This window comes from Kogia breviceps, chromosome 4, assembly GCF_026419965.1.
Source record: "Kogia breviceps isolate mKogBre1 chromosome 4, mKogBre1 haplotype 1, whole genome shotgun sequence".
In the NCBI taxonomy this organism is placed as follows: domain Eukaryota; kingdom Metazoa; phylum Chordata; class Mammalia; order Artiodactyla; family Physeteridae; genus Kogia; species Kogia breviceps.
In genome coordinates, this window is record NC_081313.1 from 178,354,361 (window position 1) to 178,378,288 (window position 23,928).

The 23,928-nt window shown below is 50.0% G+C and overlaps 1 protein-coding gene across 2 annotated transcripts in view; it reads left to right on the forward strand.

Moving 5' to 3' along the window:
- Positions 1 to 23,928, forward strand: part of SAFB2 (scaffold attachment factor B2) — a 39,674-nt gene that overhangs the window by 14,874 nt on the left and 872 nt on the right. The window contains exons 10-21 of one of the 2 annotated variants that reach the window (XM_059059885.2): positions 2,596 to 2,745; positions 2,834 to 2,946; positions 6,802 to 6,932; positions 8,202 to 8,293; positions 11,306 to 11,442; positions 12,835 to 13,125; positions 14,127 to 14,267; positions 15,466 to 15,508; positions 16,805 to 16,935; positions 18,570 to 18,682; positions 18,829 to 18,895; positions 19,185 to 19,590. In XM_059059885.2, coding sequence (XP_058915868.1) covers positions 2,596 to 2,745; positions 2,834 to 2,946; positions 6,802 to 6,932; positions 8,202 to 8,293; positions 11,306 to 11,442; positions 12,835 to 13,125; positions 14,127 to 14,267; positions 15,466 to 15,508; positions 16,805 to 16,935; positions 18,570 to 18,682; positions 18,829 to 18,895; positions 19,185 to 19,335 — 1,560 coding nt within the window. In that variant the 3' untranslated portion in view covers positions 19,336 to 19,590. Of the gene's footprint in view, positions 1 to 2,595; positions 2,746 to 2,833; positions 2,947 to 6,801; positions 6,933 to 8,201; positions 8,294 to 11,305; positions 11,443 to 12,834; positions 13,126 to 14,126; positions 14,268 to 15,465; positions 15,509 to 16,804; positions 16,936 to 18,569; positions 18,683 to 18,828; positions 18,896 to 19,184; positions 19,591 to 23,928 lie in introns of those variants that run through there. The other variant, XM_059059886.2, reaches the window with a different exon arrangement.

The window sequence follows — 23,928 nt, forward strand, 5'->3', positions numbered from 1 at the left end:
GTGTTGGGTCTTTGTTGCAGCGCATGGGCTTTTCTCTAGTTGTGGCAAGTGGGGGCTACTCTTCATTGTGGTGTGTGGGCTTATTGTGGTGGCTGGCTTCTCTTGTTGCAGAGCACAGGCTCTAGGTGCGCAGGCTTCAGTAGTTGGGGCACACGGGCTTAGTTGCTCCGCGGCTTGTGGGATCTTCTCAGACCAGCAATCGAATCTGTGTCCCTGGCGTTGGCAGGTGGATTCTTAACCACTGAGCCAACAGGGGAGTCCCTGGAAGGAGAAGTCTTAACCGCTGGACTGCCAGGGAAGTCCCTGTTTATCTGCTTGATTTTGCATTGCATATTTTTTTTTTATGATTTGTACCTTACTAGTTATATCTAGTCTATGTAACTAGTTTCTGTTTTAGTTCCTCGAAGTATAAAGTTGGGTTGTTTATTGGAGATTTTTCTTGTTTCTTGATGTAGGCATTTATTTCTGTGAACTTTCTCCTTAGATTGCTTTTGCTGCATCTCATAAATTTTGATAATGTTGTATTTCCAGGTTCATTTGTCTCAAGGTGTTATTTGATTCATCACAGTGTTATCTCCCAGTGACTTTATACCAGTTCCAAGTAGTATGAGAGCCTTACAGCAGTGCACTGCCATTTTCCCCTCCAGCCTTTGTGACGTTATCTTACGTTTTACTTCTATTTAATAAAGCACACAGTGCATTAATTGGCTTTTTTTTGGTGAGTTTTGTTTTTAAAGAAAAGTGAGTTTTTAGTTACTCATGTGTATTTACCATTTTGGGGTGCTCTTCTTTTCCATTTTGTTTGTCCATGTTCCTGTTGGGTATCATTTTCCTTCCTCCTTAAACATGTCTTGTGGTGCAGCATTGTAGACGGTGAATTCTCACGGCATATGCATACCTGAGAAAGCTGTTGCTTTGCCTTTGTCTTGCTGGGCATAGAATTCAACGTTGGCTGCTTTCCTCCAGGTGGCACAGCCGCTCTGCTCCTTCTCGCTTGCGTCCTCTCCAACCAGCTGGCTATCATTCTCTCCTTTGCTCCTTAGTCTCTGTGCGTCTTGTCTTCCTCTGGCTGCCTTCACGATTTCTCTTTTACCACCGGTTAAGTTTGCTGCTGCTGTGCCTTGGTTTCATTGGCGAAGTTTTTTTCCTGTGCCCCGTGCCTATGAGGACATATTGCTGTTGCTCTGGTTCGTTTTGTTTTTTCTGTCTTTTTTCTCGGTTTCATTTCAAATGGTTTTTCTTACTACGTCTTCAAGTTCCCTAATTTTTTCTTTTGTCATGTCTGTCCTCAGGCCCATCTGGTGTAGTCTTTTCCAGAAATTCGATTTGGGTATTTTTAAACATCTTCATGTGCTTACCTGATGTGCTCAGTTGCTGCTCTGCCTCCTGGAACATACAGGATACGGCCCTCCTTGTTTACTAGTTCTGTCATTGTGTCATTTCTATTGACGTTGTCCTTTTCTGTGCTAGAGCCCTGTTTTCCTGCTCCTTGGCTAGCTAGCCTCCTTGTCTTTGATGCCACGTGATAACTTTCACCTTGTTGGGTGCTGGTCCTTCCTGTGTCCCCGTGAATGTCTCTGCGTGTTTGCTGGGTCACAGTTCAGTCACTTGGTCCTTCTGAGGCTTGTTGTTAGGCTTCACCAGTCAGGCTAGGGCAGCCTTTAGCTCTGGCCAGCTTTGTCCACTCCAGAGGCTGGACCCTTCTGAGTACTCAGCCTCATGCCCCCGGGAATTACAGGCTCTTCCACTCTGGCTGGTGGGGTCACTCCGGTAACAGTGAACCGTTTATGGTCCTGAGTGAGCCCAGGGGATTGTCCCCTGTGCCCATTGCTGGTGGGTGTCTGCCTAGCCTGGGTGGTCACCTCACAAATGCACGGGTGTGGGCAGCCCTCTCCTCTGTGATATTCTGATTGCTTGCTGCCTTCACCTCCTCTGACTCTGAGCTCTGTCTGTTCAGGGATGCTGCCCCTCACTCCCTCCTCCCTGTTGCTGGCTGGAGCTTCTAGGTGGTGTGCCAGAGCAATCATAGGAGACAGCCCTCGGGTGTTCCCCCCTTGGAGGGGTCACCATCCTATGCGGCCTGCTGTCCAGTGTCTGAAAACCCTTGTTGCCCACATTTCCTCCGGGTTTTTAGTTTCAGGCGGCAGGAGGGTAACTGCTTGGTGCTCTGTCCTGGCTGGAAGCGGAAGCCCTCTCTGCATCATGTCAGAGCTGTTCTCAGCCCGGGCCTGCACGAATTGGGGTGCATTTCTGAGTCAGCATCCCCGTAGCTTTCCATGCGGACAGTGGAATTGGAGCAAAAGGTCTGAGTGGGAAGGACTTTTGATTAATTAACAGGTTGTGGTTAATGAAGTCTAACTGTCTAGCTTTTCTTGTTTGTATTTTGTCACTGTGAGGGCTAATCTTAGAAGCAGTTGTATTTTGATAGGTCAGGATTTATTAGAGCCACTTTAATAACTTGTTACGAAGAACAACAATTTCCAGAGCAGTAAAAACAAGTGGAAGTGATTCTGATGATCAGTTAACTCCTAGCAGTTCTTGATACGTAGTGTGGTTATTTGCATAAGAAAACAAGAGTACCCTTTTCTCACAAAGGTTGTTGGAGCCAAAGTGGTGACCAATGCCCGCAGTCCCGGGGCCCGGTGCTACGGGTTTGTCACCATGTCAACATCCGACGAGGCCACAAAGTGTATCAGCCATCTCCACAGAACTGAGCTTCATGGAAGAATGATCTCTGTTGAGAAGGTGAGACTGTCCTCGTTGCTGTAACTCACAGTGCTCACAGGCCAGAAGACCTGGTCCCTAACCTGTTTCTGTCTGTGTGGTATTTTAGGCCAAAAATGAACCTGCTGGGAAGAAGCTGTCTGACAGAAAAGAATGTGAAGTGAAGAAGGAGAAATTGTCTAATGTTGACAGACATCATTCTGTGGAGGTCAAAGTTGAAAAGTAAAGTGCTTTTTTTAAAACCTTTCTCTTCAGAGGAGGGCAGGTGGCAGCCACAGGGCCACCAACTCCTTATTTAAATCCTGGGTGGTTTTTGGCACCTTGCTGCCACTTCGTATTTATGTCCGAGCAAGTTAGTAATCTGTTGAAAGAATAACGCAGACTGAAAGATGTTTGGACAACACGGGTTTGAACTGCTCAGGTCTGCTCACACGGACGGTTTTTTCAGGAGTAAGTACTACATTACTACAGGTGCAGAGTTGGTTGAACCTGCAGGTGTGGAACCGCAGATGGGGAGAGCCGATTATGAAGTTACATGTGGATTTTTGACTGTGAGGATCGGCACCCCAGTCCCCATGCTTTTCAGGGGTCAGCTGTGTTTTTACTTCATTCTTGACATTCCGAGCCCTTGCATGTCCTCTCAAACCTTGGAATCATTTCCTGGCCCACGTTGATCTTTGTGCAGTTCTTGTATTTTATCACAGCAACTGCAGAAGCCCAGCTTTGCAAAGACAGTTTCATCCAAAGGAATGTAGCTTGATCTAATATTGAAACGAGTGACCACAAGCTAGTAGTTCACGTGTTGTCTGGCAGATAGCGAGTATTTCTTTGTTTCCCTCAGAAATTTAAAATATCCCAGGGCAGTTGTGAGTTCACCCATCCTGGTGTACCTTGGCACCATAGTTTGGGAACCACAGGTCTGAGAGACTATAAAGGAGGTGATTTGCATCTTTAATCAAGATGAAGACAGAGACAGATCTTTCAAAGCAAGCATTCCCTATTGATACTTTTACCAAAATTGTAGGTTTATCTCTTTTGAGAAGGTAGACTTTGTTGACAGGCTTGACAGGGTGCTATTCTCAGAATGCACAGTTTATGTTGAGATTGTATTGTCGGCACGGGTTATTTTCATTTCTAGGTCCACTCACACCCTAAACATTGACTCTTTTGCTGAGAGTGTCAGTCTCACAGTAATTCCGTTTTTCTGTTTTTTTTTTTTTTTTTTAATGTAAGAAAACTTATAGTTAAATAAACATGACTATGGGCATTACGTTCATAAGTTAAGCTTGGATTTTGAAGATGTACTTATCCATCTTCGTTGTAGCCAAATTGGAATTTGTAAACCCAGGAGAAATGCATGTCAGATTAGCTTTTTTGTATTTAGGGGTGAGATTGTAATTTTATCGGCAACTTCTCCAAAGAGACACATCCTGTTGGTAGTGCTAAAAACCTGTGCTGGGGGAACATGGGGAGCTGTTGGGAGTTCCTGGTATTCTTTGCACCTCGGGATGCATTTCATATGTTGACTTTCTGATCACAAAACTGAGACGCGTTTATGGGGAAAGGAAAGGGATGTAATCACTAGTTAGCGTGTGTGGTTTCTGCGGCATAGGTGGTTTCCGCAGCCCCTGGAACGATGCTGTGAGGTCTGTGCTCTGTGTGGAAGGAGTGACAGCTCAGAAAGGAGCAGGGCCGGGCCTGAGGCGAGCAGGGGGTGGCTACCCCCAGCGCAGGGCTGCTTAACTGGGTGATGAGCTTAAAATGAAACCAAACTGCTTTCAAGTGCTTTGTGTAGGAGGCTGAGCATTTTAAAGTTTGTTTTTAATCTTATTCTCTTCTTCAGTGAACACCCTCATTTGACCTTTTGTAGTTTTTTGGGGTTTTTTTTTTTTTTTTCTTGGCTACATTGGGTCTTCGTTTCTGCGTGGGCTTTTTCCATTTGTGGCGAGCGGGGGCTACCCTTCGTTGTGGTGCATGGGCTTCTCATTGCGGTGGCTTCTCTTATTGCAGAGCACAGGCTCTAGGTGCGTGGGCTTCAGTAGATGTGGCACACAGGCTCAGTAGTTATGGCTCACAGGCTCTAGAGCTCAAGGCTCAGTGGTTGTGGCGCACAGGCTTACTTGCTCCGCCGCCTGTGGGATCTTCTTGGACCAGGGCTCGAACCTGTGTCCCCTGCATTGACAGGGGGATTCTTAACCACTGCGCCACTGGGGATGTCCCTGACCTTTCGTTTTTAAGAATTTCTAGGTTTGGTAGTCAGCCTAAGTGACACAGAGAAGCTTTTCCTAAAGATGTTGCTTGTCTTAGTTGAGTTTCTATGTAATTGCCATTTGGAAAGCACACACAGATGTCAAGTATAATCCCACTACGCAGGGCTGATGCTTTTGGTATCTATTCCTCTGGTCTTTTTTTCCTACGTAAGTATTTTTTAGAAATTGCTTTTTAGGGAATTCCCTGGCAGTCTAGTGGTTAGGACTCTGTGCTTTCACTGCCGAGGGCCCAGGTTCAAACCCTGGTTGGGGAATTAAGATCCCATAAGCTGCGTGGCACAGCAAAAAAAAAAAAAAAGATAGAAATTGGTTTTTAACTTAAATTAGTGTTATCAAGAAGTCCATTTGTGTCTAGGAGGTGCCGTGTGAATCCAGAACAAGTAGGAAGGGTCTCCTTTCAAGACATTTTGTAAGGCTACTGGGAGGGAGAGGGTGCTGCCCTGGAACAGTGGAAAAGGCACGTCAGAGATGGTTCCTGGGGTTTATTTGCAGTCATGTAGTGAGCGGAAGCAGTCTCTAATCTGTCAGAAGAGAACTGGGTAAATAACAGTGGGCTGTGGTGCAGCAGTTGAAAGGACCCGGATCTGTGTGTGTGTCCACACAGCCCAACCGGCAGGGCATGCGGTGAAAGGCATTGTAGAGCAGCACACGAGGACCATCCCGCTGTGTCAGTCTTAAGAAACCGAGAGCATCGCTGTAGGGCGTCATGGTTACGGGAATATGCGAGTAAAGCCAGAAGAGGTGGAGCCACATGATTGACAGTAAAGGCACTGGTGGTGGCTGTCACAGGGATGGAGACTGTCACAGGGGTGGCTGTATCTAGAGTGTTTTGTGTTGTAAAGGGAAAGCAGTATGTTACATTTACAGTTTTCAGTTCTGATAGACACCATCAATTATTATTTTCATTTTTGAAATTGGATATGTCTCAAAATAAATACAGTTTTAAAGCTTCATGCTGTGGAAGTTTAGGAGGGAGGAGAAGTGTGAGCTGAGGGGCATCTGAGAGAGGTTTCCTCTGGCATCCCGAGCTCTGCCTGGGTGGTGGGAAGAGAGGGCAGGTGGTGCTTGTTAGCGGACCACATTAGGGCCTGGCTTTCCCATCCTGGACCCTGGCACAGAATGGGCATTTTGTAAGTGTGGAGTTTAACTGCCGGGGACAAACAGCAGCAGGGAACGTGGGAGACACATTTGAATGGCAGCGACGATTTGTTTGACTGCGTAGCATGAGATGGCATGTTGAAATGCACCAGCAGTTTCCATATTTGCTGGCACCTCACGTGCCATTTTGCCTCCCCCAAAGCGTGCAGAAATTACCAGGTGTGGTGGGAGGGTGGTCCAGGTGGGGGGCCCAGGGCTTCCTGCAGCAGGTACCGCCCCTCCTTGTACTGAACCTCCATTCTGTTTTGTACTCTGCTTTTTGGAAAAAGTGTTTTTCTCTCTAAAACTTAAAACTAATATTCCACACATAGAAGATAAAACATTTGAAGTTAGTTCTTAACAAGCTTTCCTGTATAATTGGAGTGTTTCTCATGTCTGCTTCTGGGCCTGTTTACACACTGGTACATCTGGCATTTTGGGACGACAACCCCATGAGCCTGCTGTTTCGTCCAGCTTGTTTCTAGATGTGGCAGGTAACTTAAGTGGGAAAGGGCTGTATCCAAAGAGGGTATTATCATTACCACAGTTTTCAAGTAAATTTTTCCCTCCAACTGGCAGCGGGCGGGTTTGCTTTGTGTGGAAGTCTGAGTGTGAGCTACTCCTGTGAGAATCTCAGGACCTCAAGTGTGATCACCATGTTTCTAAACAGAACTGTAATTAAGAAGGAAGAGAAGATGGAGAAGAAGGAGGAAAGAAAACCTGAAAACATTAAAAAGGAAGAAAAAGATGAAGATGAGCTGAAACCAGGAGCAGCCAGTCGGTCCCGAGTCACCAGATCAGGTGATGAGAGTCGGTGTGGAGTGTTCACGAGAAGGGAAGAGGTGGCGAGGGCGGCAGGCGGGTTGTGTGGAGTGAGGCTCCAGCGGGCTCGGTGCCTTTGCTGAGCTGTGCTGTGTGCGGGAAGCTCTTAGAGGACAAAGCCTCTGGTGATGAAATGGCCAAAAGGGGTTTCTCTGCAACTGTAGTTTTTCTGGTCGGGATCTGTGTTTGTTGGTGGCTCAGTGACCTGGGTGTTGGCTTCTCCTGAGTCTCCAGTAGAATAGAATGTGGGATTTGCAAGAGCGCGGTGTCCTGGTTCCTGCGACTAACTCCATGCAGTTCTGCACATATGTCATCGAGTTTTTCCTGCATTTATGTTGAAACAAGATATAGTAAAAAAAAGAAAAGTAGAGAAAACTAAAACCTCAGAGCATGTATACCCATTATAAAAGTTTATTGTGCAATGCACCTTCATGTTTGCATGAGACTCCACAGAAAGTTTTGTGAGGAAAAGTGAAACCAGTACGTTCCTTCCCCCCCACACACCCTCCACCCCCCCCTTAAAACAGAAACAACCCAACCATCTGGAACTTTGGAATTTGGTACGGCACATTACAAGTTACATCTCAAGTGTTTGGAGTAATTTACCAGCAGTCTCAAGAGCACCACTGTGTTTTTAAAATGTTCCTTCGGTAGCGTGTAAATCTCCCTAAGTCAGTCATCGTCCCGGTGGCTAGAGCCTGCTTATCGTTTCATTGAGGGGAAAATCTGTTTGGAAGCCTTTATTGCGGTAGATGAATGAGGGTAGCCCACCTGTCTGGCGGGGCCCTCTGAGCTGGCAGGCCGTGTCTGACTCAGCACAGGGGCCTGGGTTCTGCAGAGCTCTCTAGAACGTGTGGGAGGAGTGCACGTAAAAGTGCATGATCCCTGGAGCCACTGGGGTTTAGCGTGGGGGTGAAGGAGGCCCGAGTGTGGGACGAGTTTGTGCCCACGTTGCAGAACGCAGTTTCATTCCCGTTTACACTGTAAGGTGTGAACAGATCATGCCACTTCATTCCAGACAAGCAAAGGCTTGTCGGGGTGCCCCGTCCACCTCAGACCCGCTGTTGCCATGCGGGCATCACTGACTTCACGTCACAGAGGGGAGAGAGATGGGGTGCCGAGGCTCGAGCTTATCAGCAGTCCTTGGAGGGTGCGTCCAGAGCCCCTGGTCGGCGGGGCTGCTGCCTGCGGTCGGCGGGGAGGGGGGCGTCGGCATGATTTCATAAGGGGCTGTGTTTTCTCCTGAAGGAAGCAGAGGCATGGAACGAACAGTTGTGATGGATAAATCGAAAGGGGAGCCTGTCATTAGTGTGAAAACCACAAGCAGGTCAAAGGAGAGAGTAAGTATCGCTTCTGCCCTCTCAAGTGCGGCTGGTTCTGATGGTGGTTTAACAACCACTCTGATTTGTGGTATGAGAACAACGTTGTTTCACCTTTGAAATGTTAAGAAAAAGAACTCAAAAGGCGGATTAACTATTTAGAGTATATAGGCATGTGTATAGTTTGTGTATAGGCACGAACTAGGTTCTGAAACTTATTTCAAAACAATACTTAACCGTGTTTGCTCCCCATAAATGTGTTGACCCTGTGCCAGTCCTGTTAGGTTATAGTGTTTTCTGGAAGGAGAATTGATTCACAAATTGGATGGAATGGGCAAGACCCAGGGCTTGTCAAGTTGGAAGGCAGGTTCTACTCTTTGGTTAATCTAATAGTACTTTATTCATTTTCTTTAGTTTTTCTAGTCTATTAAATTAACCAAAAAGAAAAGTAGAGTTCACCCTAAAACTGTCTTCCATGTTATCAGAGAATGAGCTCCATTGCTTCTGTGGTCCGTGTTATTGGACAAGCTAGTTGCTTGTCCATTTTGCTTCTTCTACTCTGGAAAACAAAACCCTCTGCATCCAGCTGAAGGTTCTAACTAAAAGGTTAATGAGGAGAGTAGTGCTGTGTTAGTGAGTGCAGAGCTAACGGTATTCATCCAAGAACGCTTTGTGATCTTGAGACTTAATTTTTTTTTTTTTTGCGGTACGTCGGCCTCTCACTGTTGTGGTCTCTCCCGTTGCGGAGCACAGGCTCCGGATGTGCAGGCTCAGCGGCCATGGCTCACGGGCCTAACCACTCTGCAGCATGTGGGATCTTCCCGGACTGGGGCACGAACCCATGTCCCCTGCATCGGCAGGTGGACTCTCAACCACTGCGCCACCAGGGAAGCCCGAGGCTTAATTTTGAAATGAACATCTGGGTTCTATAAAGCAGCAGTGCCTAATGCTGTTTTTCCTCTGGGCTATATGAAAATCATAAAATACAGAGAAATCTAGAGAAGAAAACCCCAAAAGACCTATAATTTTACCACCCAAATAACTCTGATGTTACAAAAGTAAGTAAGAGCGCAGGCCTGATTAGAAAATATACGTAGTATAGGAAGATACAAGGTAAGCGAAGCAGAAGCCTGTGCTCTGCATAGGCTCCCCTCAAAGGGCATTACTATGCGGCACACATGTCTACACTCTGAAACACCATGGGGAAAGGGTCTTCCCATAACTTGCTGCTGTACACCTCTTTGTATGTGATGTCTTGGAGAGCTTTGTGTATTAAGACATACAGTTCTCCTTTTTCTACTTTAAAAAAAATTTTTTTTAATTTGAAATAATTACAGATTCACAGGAGATTGAGGCCCAGGAACCCGTCACCTGGTTTCATCCAGTGGTTTCATCTCGTGTAACTATGTAGCACAGTCGCAGAGCCAGGAGTGTGGCATAGGGGGTGTGAAAAGTGCTAGGACATTTTGTCACCCGTGTAGATTTGTGTCCCATCACCACAATCCAGATGCAGAACTAGTCCATCAGCACAAAGATCTCCTCCTTGGTATCCCTTTATTGTCACACCCACCCGACCAGCCCATCCCCAGCGCTAGGAAACCTGTAACCTGTCTTACATCACCAGCATGTTGTCGTTGTGAGGAAGTGTATAAATGGAATCATGCAACCGTGACCTTGAGATTGGCCTTTTCCCTCAGCGTGATGTCCCTGAAATCCATCCAGGTGGTGGTGTGTGTCCTTTTCTTTGTAAAGCTCGTATCATTCAGCTTATGGATGCACCTTGATCATTGTTAACCAGTCCCCTGGTGACGGACACTTGGTTGTTTCCACATCCCCTATTGAAAATGGCTGCAGTGCAACATTTGCATGCACGCCTCTTGGCAGTGCTGGTCCAGAGCCGCCAGGACGTTGTTCGTTGTGATAGATACTATCAGAGTGCCCTTCAGAAAGGTTATGGAGGACACTTAGGTTCACTGAGTGTGTAGCGTGTGCTGGGTCGCTAGGAAGTGGCCAAGGCCAGGCTGTGAACCTGGAGTCAGATTTGGCACCTCCGCTGCCATGCTGGCCTCCCCAGAAGATCACATCCGTACCTCGGAACATAGGGCATCTGCCCTTCCTCACTCCAGCCTGCAGTATGTGTGATCAGACTCTCAACTCTGCCCATCTTGAGGGTAATGGTGATGTATTGGGTTGCAGATCTGTCCCTGTAATGAGGGTGTCCTCTGTGTCCCCCTCCTTTGCCTATCTTTCTTTTGGATTGCTTTGTCTTTCATTGATGTTTTTGCCCCTTAGTGAGCGAATTAAGAAAATAAGCTGAGGAGCTTTTTAATAATGTCTCCCAGGCCCCCCTTCCCTGGAAATTCTGAGGTGGCGGGTCTGCAGGAGGCCCTGGGTTCTGAGCTATGTAAAAACTTCATAGAAGAGTCTGCTTGTGGCCAGTTTGGGAGTCCCAGCCTTTGAGAGCCTCAGAAATGGGTATCGGCTGTCAGTGTTTCCTGCCTTTTCCCAGAAATGGAAGAGCATAGAAGTTGCCCACTGGTACTTTCTACTTTACTGGCAGTGCTGTTTTACGTTCAAGTCCCTTTGGCTTGTTCTGTTTTGAGGCCGCCTGCCTGAGGCCTGAGCCAATAGCTGAGAAGTGAAAAACGCAGCCCCTCCTCCAGCCGTCTGTCTAGACAGCTGCTTCGACAGCCTCCCCACTGAACCAAGGGGTCGCTGTGGACATCGAGTGCACATGCCCTGTGCCTCTGGGGAGCCTCATTTTGCTTTCGATAATGCAGAGCACTTGGCTCTGCTGCCGCAGAAAAACTGCTGAGGTTTCACCCCACCTTTTCTCTTCCATTAATGCCCTTTGAAAGCAAGACTCCAGCAGTGTAACTCAGATGGCGGTGTGAGGTGGCCTGTGCTGGGGCCTCCCTGTAAACCACGTGGGATTGAAGGATCTTAGTCTAGTCCAGATGTGCATACCCCACTTGCGTCGTGCATCTGTTGTCAGCGTTTTCTTAACATTAATAAACCAATTTTGATAAACAGAGCTCAAAGAGTCAGGATCGCAAATCGGAAAGCAAAGAGAAGAGAGACATCTTGTCCTTTGACAAAATCAAAGAGCAAAGGGAACGAGAGCGCCAGAGGCAGCGGGAACGGGAAATCCGAGAGACAGAGAGGCGGCGGTGAGTGGGGGCTGAGTGAGGCCGGCGGGTCCGTGGTCTCTCGGGAGGGTTGCTCTTCCTCCCAAGTGAGTCACCTGTGTGGTCGTGGCTCACTGGCCTCCTAGTGTGTTTCCTCTGAGACCGAAAGGCCGGGCGTTCACACTGGCCCATGGTAGTCCTGTCACATTTCATCGGAGCCCGTTTCTGCTCAGCAGCATCTCCTCTGGCTGAAGTTGCACCCTGGACCAGGTAGCAAGCGGACCCACGCTGCCTGTGGCTTTGGTAGAAGGGTCTCCAGGGTTGAGGCCTCAGTTTTTGCCGCCAAACCGTTCCACGTGAACGGGCTGGCCCGTTAGAGCTGTGATTCACGTCTTCGCTCCTGAGACGTCTGCGTTCCGTGGCGTTTTCAGGCGGCAGCGGTCCCACAGCGATTCTGTGCCCCTTTGCTGAGGAGATGGTTTGCTGAAGCAGGCCTGTCATTTCCATTTTTGCTTTCTGCCATTTCACACCAGGTTGTCTAGAGCTCCCCCGTCATTTTCCCTCAAACATTACCCAGTGAAGTTGTGATGCTGTAGTGTTTGGGAAACTTTCTTGAGCTAAAGCAGATCATGTAGAAACTTCTCCAGTTTGCTTTTTCCAAAACGGTGTGATATCAGCCTCTGCATATGGGGTTTAGCAAGTAAAAGTTTCTTGATCTGTTTGGAGATGTTTTGCTTCCAGCTGGCTTGCCCTTGGTTTAGACCCTTCCCAGGCACCGTGGGAGGAGGGTGTGAAGAGAGCAGAACGGGGTTCCCCAGTCCCCGCTCAGCTCCTGGTGTGCGGTGGCTGATAAATGAGACTTCCGTCCCCTTTGCTGGTGACTGGCCTTCTCCTGTCCCCACACCTTCTTAGGTCCCTTCAAAATGACGTGGTCATTAAAAATACAGCTTGTAGAGGGGAGGGGTGACAAAAAGACAGCGTTGATTGTCCCTCTTCAGGGAAAGCTACTATCATCCGTGTCTCCAGGATTTTCTCCATGCCCAGCAGCTTCAGAGTAGCAATTATCCTTTGCTTTTCTTACTTTCCTGACCTTTAGTTAGCTATGGCTTTGTTGTGGTGCTCTTTGAGCCAGGTCCTCCTGGTCTGGACCTGAGGCTCTGTGTCTGCTCGTCATCACCCCGTCCCTCCCAGCTCACCCCAGCTTTGTTATTTGGAGAAAGGGAAAGTGTGGAGATTGGGGTTTCTGGCCGATCGAGCAGCTTAGGGGGCCGGTTAGTGCCTGCTGCCTAGTAGCTGGCGGGGGGCAGCCAGGCCCGGGGCAAGCCAGTTCACATCCGGGAGCTGGAAGGTTCCAGGCTCCTTCGGAGGACGACGTCTTGATGGCCGGGCGCCAGCATGTCAGGAAGTCAGGGCGGCCTTTCTGTGTTCCCCCAGAGAGCGTGAGCAGCGTGAGAGGGAGCAGCGCCTGGATGCCCTCCACGAGGGGAAGGAGAAGGCTCGGCTGCAGCGGGAGCGCCTGCAGCTCGAGCGCCAGCGGCAGCGGTTGGAGCGCGAGCGGCTGGAACGGGAGCGGCTAGAACGGGAGCGCGAGCGCGTGGAGCGGGAGCGCCGGAAGGAGCAGGAGCGCATCCAGCGTGAGCGTGAGGAGCTTCGGCACCAGCAGGAGCAGCTGCGCTACGAGCAGGAGCGGCGGTCGGTGCTCAGGAGGCCCTACGACGTTGGGCGGTAAGGCCCCCGGCCCAGAGCAGGAGAAGGTGGCGCTTCCCCTGACATTGAAAGAGCCACCCCCACTCCTGTCCACCTTAGCGTAGGGAGTCGGAGGTGTTTCAGACAGAATCTGGGCCTCTGTACTCTTGGGCAGGGCTCCTTGCTGCTACCTCTGTGGCCAATGCAGCGTTTTTTCCCCACCTGAGTTATTCTTCAGAGAATCTTGATTGTTGCCACTTGCTGAAGGGTTTGTGATGCGTTCGCCTAGGCCATCCCGTTACTCTCATTGTGGTTCCTGGTGGAGCATGACCACTGTCTAGTGGGTAGGAGACAACCAAGCACGCGTTACGCCGCATTCGCTGCTATCTCTGTCAGGCTCGTGTGTCCTCCTGGAGGGAGAGGCACAGAATTGGGTGCTGTGGAAAAGGAGATTGCCTTCCCACTCACAAAGTAGGTTTATTGCTCTCCAGCTTCTCTGAGCGGTTTAATTGATAGTCACCCATCACCCCACCACCTGTGAGCCTAATTTTCTGGTAAAAATCAGGAAGAAGATAATTGGATACCATCCCGAGTTGTATGTAGTTTGCCATCACCCGATATAATTCCCTTTGCTTCTGCAAAAGCTCAGGGGGGGCGGTTCAGGTTAGCATAGCAGACGAGGAGGTGAGAACGTGGTGACTCGGAACCTCATTCCAGGAGAATCAAAGATTTCATTGCACTTGCATCTGAGCTCATGTGGGGATCAAGGTATTAACAGCCTTGTGACACAATTAGCTCACAGCAGTTCTTTTTTCAGGATTGTCAGATGAGAATGCCAGTATGCCTTTTGGCAGTTTGGGGGATTTTAATTTATCAAATCAAAGCGATAATGATTGAATGTTTAGATATTAGCCCTGCGGGACATTTTAAATGATACTGGGTCTGAAGAGAGAGCTCTCCTCCCCACTTCTGCCCTCTTTCTTTTTACTCTCATTCTCTTTCATAAATGAAATTTGCATTCTTTTTAAAATAAAAAACAGGCGAGATGATGCCTATTGGCCAGAGGGAAAGCGCATGGCCATGGAGGACAGATACCGCCCAGACTTCCCTCGGCCCGATCACCGTTTCCACGACTTTGACCACCGTGACCGGGGCCAGTACCAGGAGCACGTGGCCGACAGGTCAGTGCCCCACCCCACTCCTACAGCAGGGATCGGTCTCCGCCTGTTCTCTTAATGTCTGGTGCACTCATGAGGTTCCTAGTGGGTGCCTCTGACCGTCCCACGTGGGATTTAGAAACAGACCGTGAGCTGGACGTTGGGATCGGTGGTCATGTACGGCATCCTGGCTTTGTCTAGAGGGAAGGCACCTCGGAGCATGTTTCATGCACTGTCCTCTTAGGACAGACGGGCCCTGGGCCTGACCTGAACCTCGGCTTCCCCCATGCTCAGCTCTCTTGGGGGTGGCCCCGGGCTCTGGGTTTCATAGCTCCCTGGGGGGTCTCCACGGCCACACTTCCTCCCTGTTCCTCCCACCGGCACAAGCTGCTCTGGAGCACGGGGCTTTGAGGAGGGTGTGGCCCGGCCTCCTTGTTCACACAGATGAGAAAGCAGTTTAGAGAAAGGCCGTGACCCCCGTGAGCCATCTGCAGGGGTCACTGACTGGTGTGGCAGTCGTGCCAGCCCACGTGAAGAGAGCTGACTGCGAAACGTGACCGAGGTCCTGTTAGGCCTACTTTGTGATTCGAGGGTCTGGGTGGGTTATTTTTTTTGCCAGTGCCGTTTTAATGAAGACTATATCTCGTTTTTTAGAAAAGCAGCCCTCGATTTTTCCAGTTTAAGAATTCTCTCTTTAGGTTTCTCGTCGTGCTCCCCTGAGCTGCATATCCTTGAGCCATTTCACCGCTCGTTAGCTCTGGGAAGGAAGAGCGGGGAAAGACAGGCTGAGAAGCCACTCGTTTAATTAATTATGGCTGGAAATGGTTTCAGATGTGGCACGAGTCGTGTGTTGGGTCAGAGCAGAGGTTAGGGACCTGCAGAGGCTTGCTTATTACCTCACTTGTCATTAGGCCACAGATAAAGGGAGCATTAGCTTCCTGGTGTGGGGTCTCTACTTTTGAGACCCCTCTAAGGGATTTTAGTTTAGTAAAACCTTTGTTCCCACCTTCTTAGGATCCCACTTCACTCCTACCCCCACGATCCCACTTCCCTCCTACCCCCAGAGAAAGCTGCGAGGCAGTTTTTTTTTTCAGGCCAGTAAATTACAGTTCTCGTGGTAAAAGGGCATAAGTACTCCAATTGTGAACTCTTCTGTGTGGTCTGCAGCACTATTGTATAGAGCCATCAGCTGCCTTTGGAATGAGACATTTCTTTTTTGCAGGAGGGAAGGTTCAAGGTCGGTGATGGGAGAGCGAGATGGGCAGGTGAGTAAAAGCCAGATAGCAGGCCAGGGCGTGCCTGCTTCTGTGGGGTGGGCGGGGCATGGAGATGTCAGTTCTGGCCGGTGAGTAGATGTGCACAGAAATGATTAGTTAGTGAGTCTGTGTTTTAAATTTTATTTATTTATTTTATTTTTTTTTGTCTGCATTGGGTCTTCATTGCTGCGAAGTAGCGGGGGCTACTCTTCATTGTGGTGCGTGGACTTCTCATTGTGGTGGCTTCTCTTGTTGTGGCGCACGGTCTTCAGTAGTTATGGTGTGTGGGCTCAGTAACTGTGGCTCGCAGGCTCTAGTAGTTGTGGCACACAGGCTTAGTTGCTCCACGGCATGTGGGATCTTCCCAGACCAGGGCTCGAACCCATGTCCCCTGCATTAGCAGGCGGATTCTTAACCACTGCGCCACTAGGGAAGTCTCAAGTCTGTGTTTTTTAAATAGGTAGGGCTTGTTTTTTGTCTTATTCAGTAGAAACTAATTGAAGAGATACTTGGTTGCCTCTTGTTTGGAGTGCCTTCGAGTCTAGGCACTGTGGGATGCCCCAACGGGGGCTTAGCGGCCTGGTAGGGGGTCATTTAGGTCATGTTTTGGGGCATTCATATGTGTCGGGTACTGGGATGGGTCCTCGTGTCTGATAGTCTGCAGGTTCCCTGTGAGAGGTGCCTAGGGTGTCAGCTCAGAGAAGAGAAGGGACCGCCACGAGAAAGGTGGGGGATGGTATCATAATCATGGCTTTTTAAAATAGGGGTGTGGGTTTTAAGAGAGTGCTATAGTCTCTCTTGCTCCCCAGGTGTGCTGGCTTCCTGAACACTGACTTGGTTGGCCAGGGGTACTAAGCCATTCCTGCCTTCAGTACTTGCCTCTAGGCCTCCGCAGTACTATGAGCAGAGAGGGCTCTGAGGGTGCTGGCCTGCCCTAGGGGTGTGGGGAGGACCCTACTGTCTCCATCAAGGAGCAGGTGCCCTGACTCTTCAGGGAAGGTGGGTCTGAGTGACTCAGTGGACCCTGAAGCATGGGGCTCTCCACGCTCATGGGTGGGAGGGCCCGCCACTGGTCCTTCGTGTGGCACCAGTGATGGAGTTTTAGGGGCGCTCAGGGTTCTCAAGGGGGTCAGGAAGTGTCCAAAGGGGCCTGGGCAGGTCCTCGTAGGTGGCTGGGTTGTTGAGCCACACCCCAGCACGCTGAGGCAGGGTCTGCAGGTTGCCGAGACCCAGAAGGTAGGCCTGCCGCGAGCTTGTCTGGGAGCCATGTGACTGGAGTCGCCCTGTCCCTCTTATGCCTTCCAGCACTACTCAGACGACCGCCACGGCCACGGAGGACCACCAGAGCGCCATGGCCGGGACTCCCGAGATGGCTGGGGTGGCTACGGCTCCGACAAGAGGATGAGCGAGGGCCGGGGGCTGCCTCCTCTCCCCAGGTTAGCGGGCAGGCCACAGAGGGGCTGGGCATCACTGTCCTCGCCGGGTGACGGGTTGGCTTCTCTGAAAGTGAACCGGGTGTGTGTACCTGCCAGGTCTCCTGGAACAGCCCCTCCTGGCCCTGAGTGGGCCCTGCCTGCTGAAGGCGGCAGCCCTGAAGCCGTCTAAGGCTTGTCCCCATCAGTAGTAGAGAAGCTTTACCCCACCCCACCCCCGAAGTTGTCTTTAGGTGTTTGTAAGGCTGGTGTCACGGCTACCACAAGTTTCTGCTGCACCTCTAGGTGGGTTTTCGGGTGTTGATCAAAGACTGGAGTGCCATTGTGACAGATGAGAGTGTTCTTTCCTGAGCGACCTACTTAGCACTGGGTCCTTTCATGTCGTTTAGTCCTATTTGCGTTAAATTTAAACGGGCGAGCTCCTGCACCGACAACGGGCTGCACTGTGCAGCGTCACCGTGTGACTGGGGGGCTGTCACCTGAGATCACAGGCGTTGCACGCACCGGGGTGCATTCACCCTTGCAGACAGGTGTGGAGGGTCTCCTGGCTTCCTGGTCCTGGGCCTCAGAGCGGCGGTCACCGGCGGGCAGTGCCCTCATCCTTGCACACCCAGCCTGGGGCCGGGAGGCTTTCCTGTAGGCCCCCAGGGGCTGTTGGCACCTGCACTTGGGTACCGTGTTTGGATTTTCATCTCCCAGGGTTTCTGTCTGAAACCGTTTTTAAACAGCTTTTTTGAGATGTAATTCACGTGCTGTGCAGTTCACTCATTTAAAGTGTGCAATTTGATGGCTTTCAGTTAATTCATAGACTTGTGCATCCATCACCACAATCCATGTCAGAGCATTTCCATCGCCCCCCAAAGAAACCCCCATTAGCAGTCACTCCCCATCCCCCTGGCAACCACTAACCCACTTTCATTCCCTGTGGATTTGCCTGTTCTGGGTGTTTCACATGAGTTGGAATCACACGGTGTGTTGTGTTGCCTTTTATGTCTGGCTTCTCTCTCCGAGCATTGTGTTCTCAGGTGCATCCTTGGTGTAGTGAGTGTCAGTGCTTCATTTCTTTTCAAGGCCGATTAATATTCCAGTATGTGGATGGACCACGTTTTGTTTATCCATTCATTAGTTGATGGACACTTCGGTGGTTTCCACTTCGGGGCTGTTACGGAATCATGCTGCTAAGAACGTTGGTGTATGAGTTTTCGTGTAAATGCATGTTTACCGGTCTCTTGGTTAGATACCTCAGAGTGGAATCTCTGGGTCATACGGTCACTCTGTGTGTAAGCATTTAAGGAACCACTACACTGTTCTCCAACGAGGCTGCACCATTTTACATTCCCTCCAGCCCAGCGTGAGAATCCCTGTTTGTGCACACCTTCACCAGCACTCGTCCTTGTCCTGTAGATAATAGCCGTCCTGATGAGGGTGAGGTGGTTGTGACGGTAGCTGTGCTGAACACCTGCTCGTGTGCTTACTGGCCGAGTGTGTATCTTTGGGGAAGTCTCTGTTCCCATCCTTTGCCTGCTTCTCTCAGAAACCCTTGACAGTGGGGCAGGAGCCCCCAGAGCCCCCATGTCACAGCCTCGCCTTAGAGGCACAGTGGGACCACTGTGTATCTGCCTTTCGTTTTGGCAAAGGGGTGGCCGTGACTGGGCGGAGCACAGCCAGAGGCTGGAGGAGCATCAGGAGCGCGCCTGGCCGGGCACGGTGGACGCGGGCACGGCGGGCCGAGAGCACTTGCGGTGGCAAGGTATGGGTTCACCCCTGCCTGCAGGTCGGGAGGGCCTCCCGGGGAGGGACAGCCACAGTCCCAGCATGCTCCAGAGGGCCAGCTTTTCCAGGGCTTCCAAGCACTTCCAAGAAGGGAGTGTTTGCAGACTCTTTCTTCTCTTCCAGGTGGTGAGAGGGGCCTGTCTGGGCCCTCGGGGCCAGGGCATGTGGCAAGTCGGGGTGGAATATCGGGGTAAGAAGTACTGTCCGCGGATAAAATTGATTTGTTCCCACTTCTCACTTCCTCTCCCTTTTTGCATGCTTGATCCACTTTCGGGGTCGAATGCTTTGAGAACAAACCCCCAAAGCAGCTCTTGGCAACTTATGCAGCTAACGCTCTTTCCCGGAATGCGACCCGTGGTTATGATTTTTCTCACCTGGAAAAAGCCAGGGGGCTCTAAAGGCCACAGAACCCTATGCTGCAACGTGACACAGTGAGAACACAGGTGCTTCCGGGGCCAAACGTGTGCCTTTGTTCCTAGGCGAGGCGGCTTTGCACACGGCGGGCACGCCCAGGCTCACGTGGTGCCCTCCGGAGGCCTCGAGGGTGGAGGAGTGGCCGGCCAGGACCGGGGCAGCAGAGGCCCGCACCCCGCCCCCCACCCATACCCCCACTTCACCCGCCGCTACTAGAGCCCACCCACCCCGCGTGTCCTGGTAGGCAGGCAGACGTACTGTCGAGTCTCTTAGTAAGAGTTACCTTGAACTTGTGGAATCTTTTAAGAAACAGAAGCAAATCCTGCCACCGTGTTGTAGCTTAATACAATGTGAATCCACTTTTTTTTTTCCTTTTTTTTAAATAAATGTGTTCTTGTTCTGCTATTTGTAAGACAAGGTTTCTGTTAACGAGGCATTCCATTTTCCGTTAATAAAAGTTTATGGTTCGCAGCCGTGTGTGTGTCTCAGTGATGACAGAGCAGTGTCAGCCCTCGGCGGCACCGCTTTTGTTTGGGTAGCAGAGGCCGGCTCGTGTTCCTGAATTCTTACAGCTCCCAATGAAGTGGGGCCGTGCACCTCCCTGTCTTACAGGTGAGGAAATGGCTGCGGGGTCAGATCATTTGCCCAGAGTCCGAGAGCTCGTAAGTGGCAGAGCTGGGATGGGAATTAGGAATTCTTCCCTGAGGGGAGGGGTGTGTGCATCGGGGGGCCCTGGGACCAGCACTTCACCTCTTCTGGGGTGCCTGGGGGTGTCCGGCCAGTGGTGGTGGTGCGGTTTGGGGGCCTGGCTGAGGGCTGGGGATGGGGCAGTCCCTGCCTGGCGTGAGCCCAGCTATATCCCACCCACCCGTTTTTTCTGGAAATGCAAATTCATAGGTGAAATCTCATTTGTGATTATAAGCAGCAGCAATCTTCTTCATTAAAGAGCCCTGTCTGGCCAGAGGGGCCATCTCTGTTCCTCTGGAAGGATCATTGCTGCCCACACAGAGCTGATGTCGGGACAGGGACTTGGGTGACTGCAGGCTTGTTGGGGCAGAAGAGGGGTCCAGCCCATCTCATGAGTGAGGTGGCCTGGTGGCCACAAGACTGACCTGAGACCTGCACAGGGCCTGGGGGCAAGAGGGACGCTGGTTTCCCGCGAATCTCAGCCCTGGACCGGCGTGGTCTGGATCGGCGTGTGAAGAGTTAACCCATGTGCCGCCTGCTGGCAACCTGATTGCCTCCCTCCCTCCCCTCCTTAACTAGGACAGCCACCCCACAGGCCCCAGAACAATTGCCAATTCTCCTGGAGTCCCCTGTGTTCCTGCCGGGGTGTTTAGTTTGAAAAGAGCAGTCTGAAAACCCTGCCCAGCTTGCCGGAGGAAGGCCGGCCCTGGCCCTCGAGTCCTGTCTGCTTGAATTGCCCAAATAAACACCTCATGCGCTTCCTTCACTGCAGGGGCTTCTAGGGTCATTTTCCAATGACAGGTTGACAGGACGACGTCTTCATGGTGCAGTCGGGGCCAGTGTGGCATGTTTCCTCCTGCGTGGAGAGCTTCATCTCCCCACCCCGCAAGCTAGTCTAGAAATTGGAGTTCGGGTGTCTCAAGTTGGCCAAGAGAAGCCAGATTCGACTTGGGGTCGAGGGTGAGACCGGTTGTCAGATCTTGTCACAAGGTAGGAGCAAGTCCTGAAGTGCAGAGCCAGGACTTGACCAGGGCACTGCCGCCCGCTGGCCCGAGGGGACCCCGGGAAGCATGGAGAGTGCGGGCCAGTCCCACTGGACAGCCTGTGGGGAGAGACAAGCCCTTTCCTCATTAGCTGGGCCTAACACCGGTCTCTGTTTTACATGGATACATAGGGCCACATTGATTGGCCAAGGCTGTCGTAAGTTGGCACGACAGACTGGGTGATATAAACAAGGGAAATTTATATTCTCTCCCAGTTCCGGAGGCCAGGAGTGCTTGATCAGGTGTCAGCAGGGCTGGTTCCTTCTGAGGCTGGAGGGCGGGGGAGGGTAGGGAGGGGGATCTGTTCCAGGTCCTCTCCCAAACTCTGGTGGCAGTGTTTGGCATCCTTGACTTGTAAATCCTTCACCCCGTCTCTAGCCTTCTCCCTGTGTGTGTGTCTGCGTCTGAATTTCAGACTGGATTTAGGGCCCACCCTACTGACCTCATTTGAACTTAATCGATTACCTCTGTACAGGCCTTGTCTTCAAATACAGTCACATCCCAAGGTCCTGGGGGCCAGGACCTCGACATGTGAATTTGGAGGGGGACACAGTTTACAGTTTTCATACATACAGATTTTTCAGGAGTGCAACTTCTGGATGAATTGAGGGAAAACGGCTTGTCATTTAGTCCAGAACCTTACCAAGAGTTGTTCACCGTTTCTGTGAACAGACCTGCGGGGTCTGAACACCTCCCCTGCTGCTTCTGTCTGAGATGAGCCGGTATAACCGGGGCTTGTGCCCCAGCATTGACAGGCTACATTAGCACTTATCAGACATTATTTTCTTTTTATTTCTTCTGCTTGTATCTGATAGAGCATCATATGGTTGGGTTGCTGGTTTGTTTGTTTTTTTTAACTGTATGTCATTGGGTAATATTCAGATTTTTATTTCAGGAGAGAAAAGGGAGGTGGAAGGAAAGACTTGTTATAAAAAGTATCTGCTAATGGACACTTGGGTGGTTTCCACCTTTTGGCTCCTATGAATCATGCTGCTATAAAGTCAAGTGTGCCTGTAGGTCTTTGCACAGCTGTTTTCTCGTCTCCTGGGTGTATACCTGGCAGTGAAATTCCTGGCTTATATGGTAATTCTCCGTTTAACTTTTGAGGAACCACCAGGCTGTTTTCCACAGCGGCTGACCCATCTCACATTCCCACCAGCCCTGCACGAGGGTTCCAAGTGTCTCTACAACTTCACCAACACCTGTTTTCTGGGTGTGTTTGTTTTTTTAAATAATAGCCATCCTAATGGGTGTGTAGTAGTATGGATAAACAAATTGTGGTCCAACCATACGGTGGAATATTGGCCTTCAAGAGGAAGGAGATTCTGACACCTGCTACAACAGGGATGAACCTTGACATGATGCTCAGTGAGAGAAGCCAGACACAAGGGCAAATACTGTCTGATTCCATTCATAGGAGGTCCCTAGAGGAGTCACATCCACAGAGACAGCAGGTGGATGGTGGGGGCTGGGGGAGGGGATGGGGAGTCAGTGTTCAGTGGGGACAGAGTTTCAGTTTGGGGAGATGAGAAAGTTCTGGAGACGGATGGTGGGGATGGTTGCAGGATAGTGTGAATGTGCTTAAATGTCACTGAGCTGTGCACTTAAAAATGGCTAAGATGATACATTTTCTAAAAAATGTTATTGAAGTATAGTTGACTTACAATACTGTGTTTATTTCTGCTGTACAGCAAAGTGATTCAGTTATACATATATATATATATATTCCTTTTCATATTCTTTTCCATGATGGTTTGTCACAGGCTATTGAGTATCGTCCCTGTACGATGCAGTAGGACCTTGTTGTTTACCCATGCTATATATACTAGTTTCCATCTGCTAACCCCAACTCTCAACCTACCCCTCCTCCCCTTGGCAACCACCAGTCTGTTCTCTACGTCTGTGAGTCTGTTTCTGTTTCGCAGATAGGTTCACTTGTGGCATATTTTAGATTCCACATATAAGTGATATCTTTGTCTTTCTTCTTCTGACTTACTTCACTTAGTGTGATAGTCTCTAGGTCCATCCATGTTGTTGCTGCAGATGGCATTATTTCATTCTTTTTTATGTCTGAGTAATACTCCTTTGTGTATATATGTACCACATCTTCTTCAGCCATTCCTCTTGTCGATGGGCATTTAGGTAGTTTCCATGTCTTGGCTATCGTGAATTGTGCTGCTGTGAAGGAACATAGGGGTGCATGTATAAAATGGCAAATTTTTATGTTACGTGTGTTTTGCCACAATTTTTAAAATGTTTTAAAGGTTGAGGTGGGGGCTGTTCGGTGTCATAGGAGTGAGAGCCACTGGAGTAGCCTCGGGAGACGGCTTGGAATCCAACCCACCTGTCTGCCCACGGGGAGTTAATAGTTCCTCCCTGGTTTGGCTTCCGTAACTGGAAATAATGATAGTATTTACCATAGAGAGTCTTTGCAAAGATTAAATTAGCTGATGTACATAAAAAAGCTCAGAATTGCTCCTGGCATACAGTAAGCGCTCAATACCTGTTGATAGGCCCTGGGAGGCCTGCAGGAAGAGGGCCTGGGGTGCTCGTGCTTTCCGGGAGACCTGTAAGATGTTTTGAGGCCTGGGGAGGAAGAGGTAAGAAACGATCCGCTCCAAAAATACAAAGAGAAAACTGCAACATCAGAATGAATACCTTATCAAATGTCTCCACATTTACAAAAAAGTGTGTCAGCTTCATCAGCTGCTAAATTTTGTATTCGTAAAGATTTCATTACATTTCAAAACAGCTCCTAGGTTAAATTTTCTCACTATGCAGGAATTCCCAACCCTGCATGGTGATTGCCAGCCTCAAATTGCACGCGTTAAATCTTAGTTAAATAAGTTCAAATGCAAGGGTCTAAAAAGGACTTTCGAGTTTTTTAAAGTACAGCCACAAAGGTGTCAGTTGATGGGGATGTGGTGCTTTTTAACTGGTTTGCAGGTTGAGGGGCAGGGTCTCGGTATACCGAGTTCTCCCAGTGCTGCCCCACCCCCATCCTCCAGAGGTTAGACCAATCCCTACTTGGGTCACACGGTTCACAGGATGTGAACGGTGGGTTCGCATCCTAGCTCTT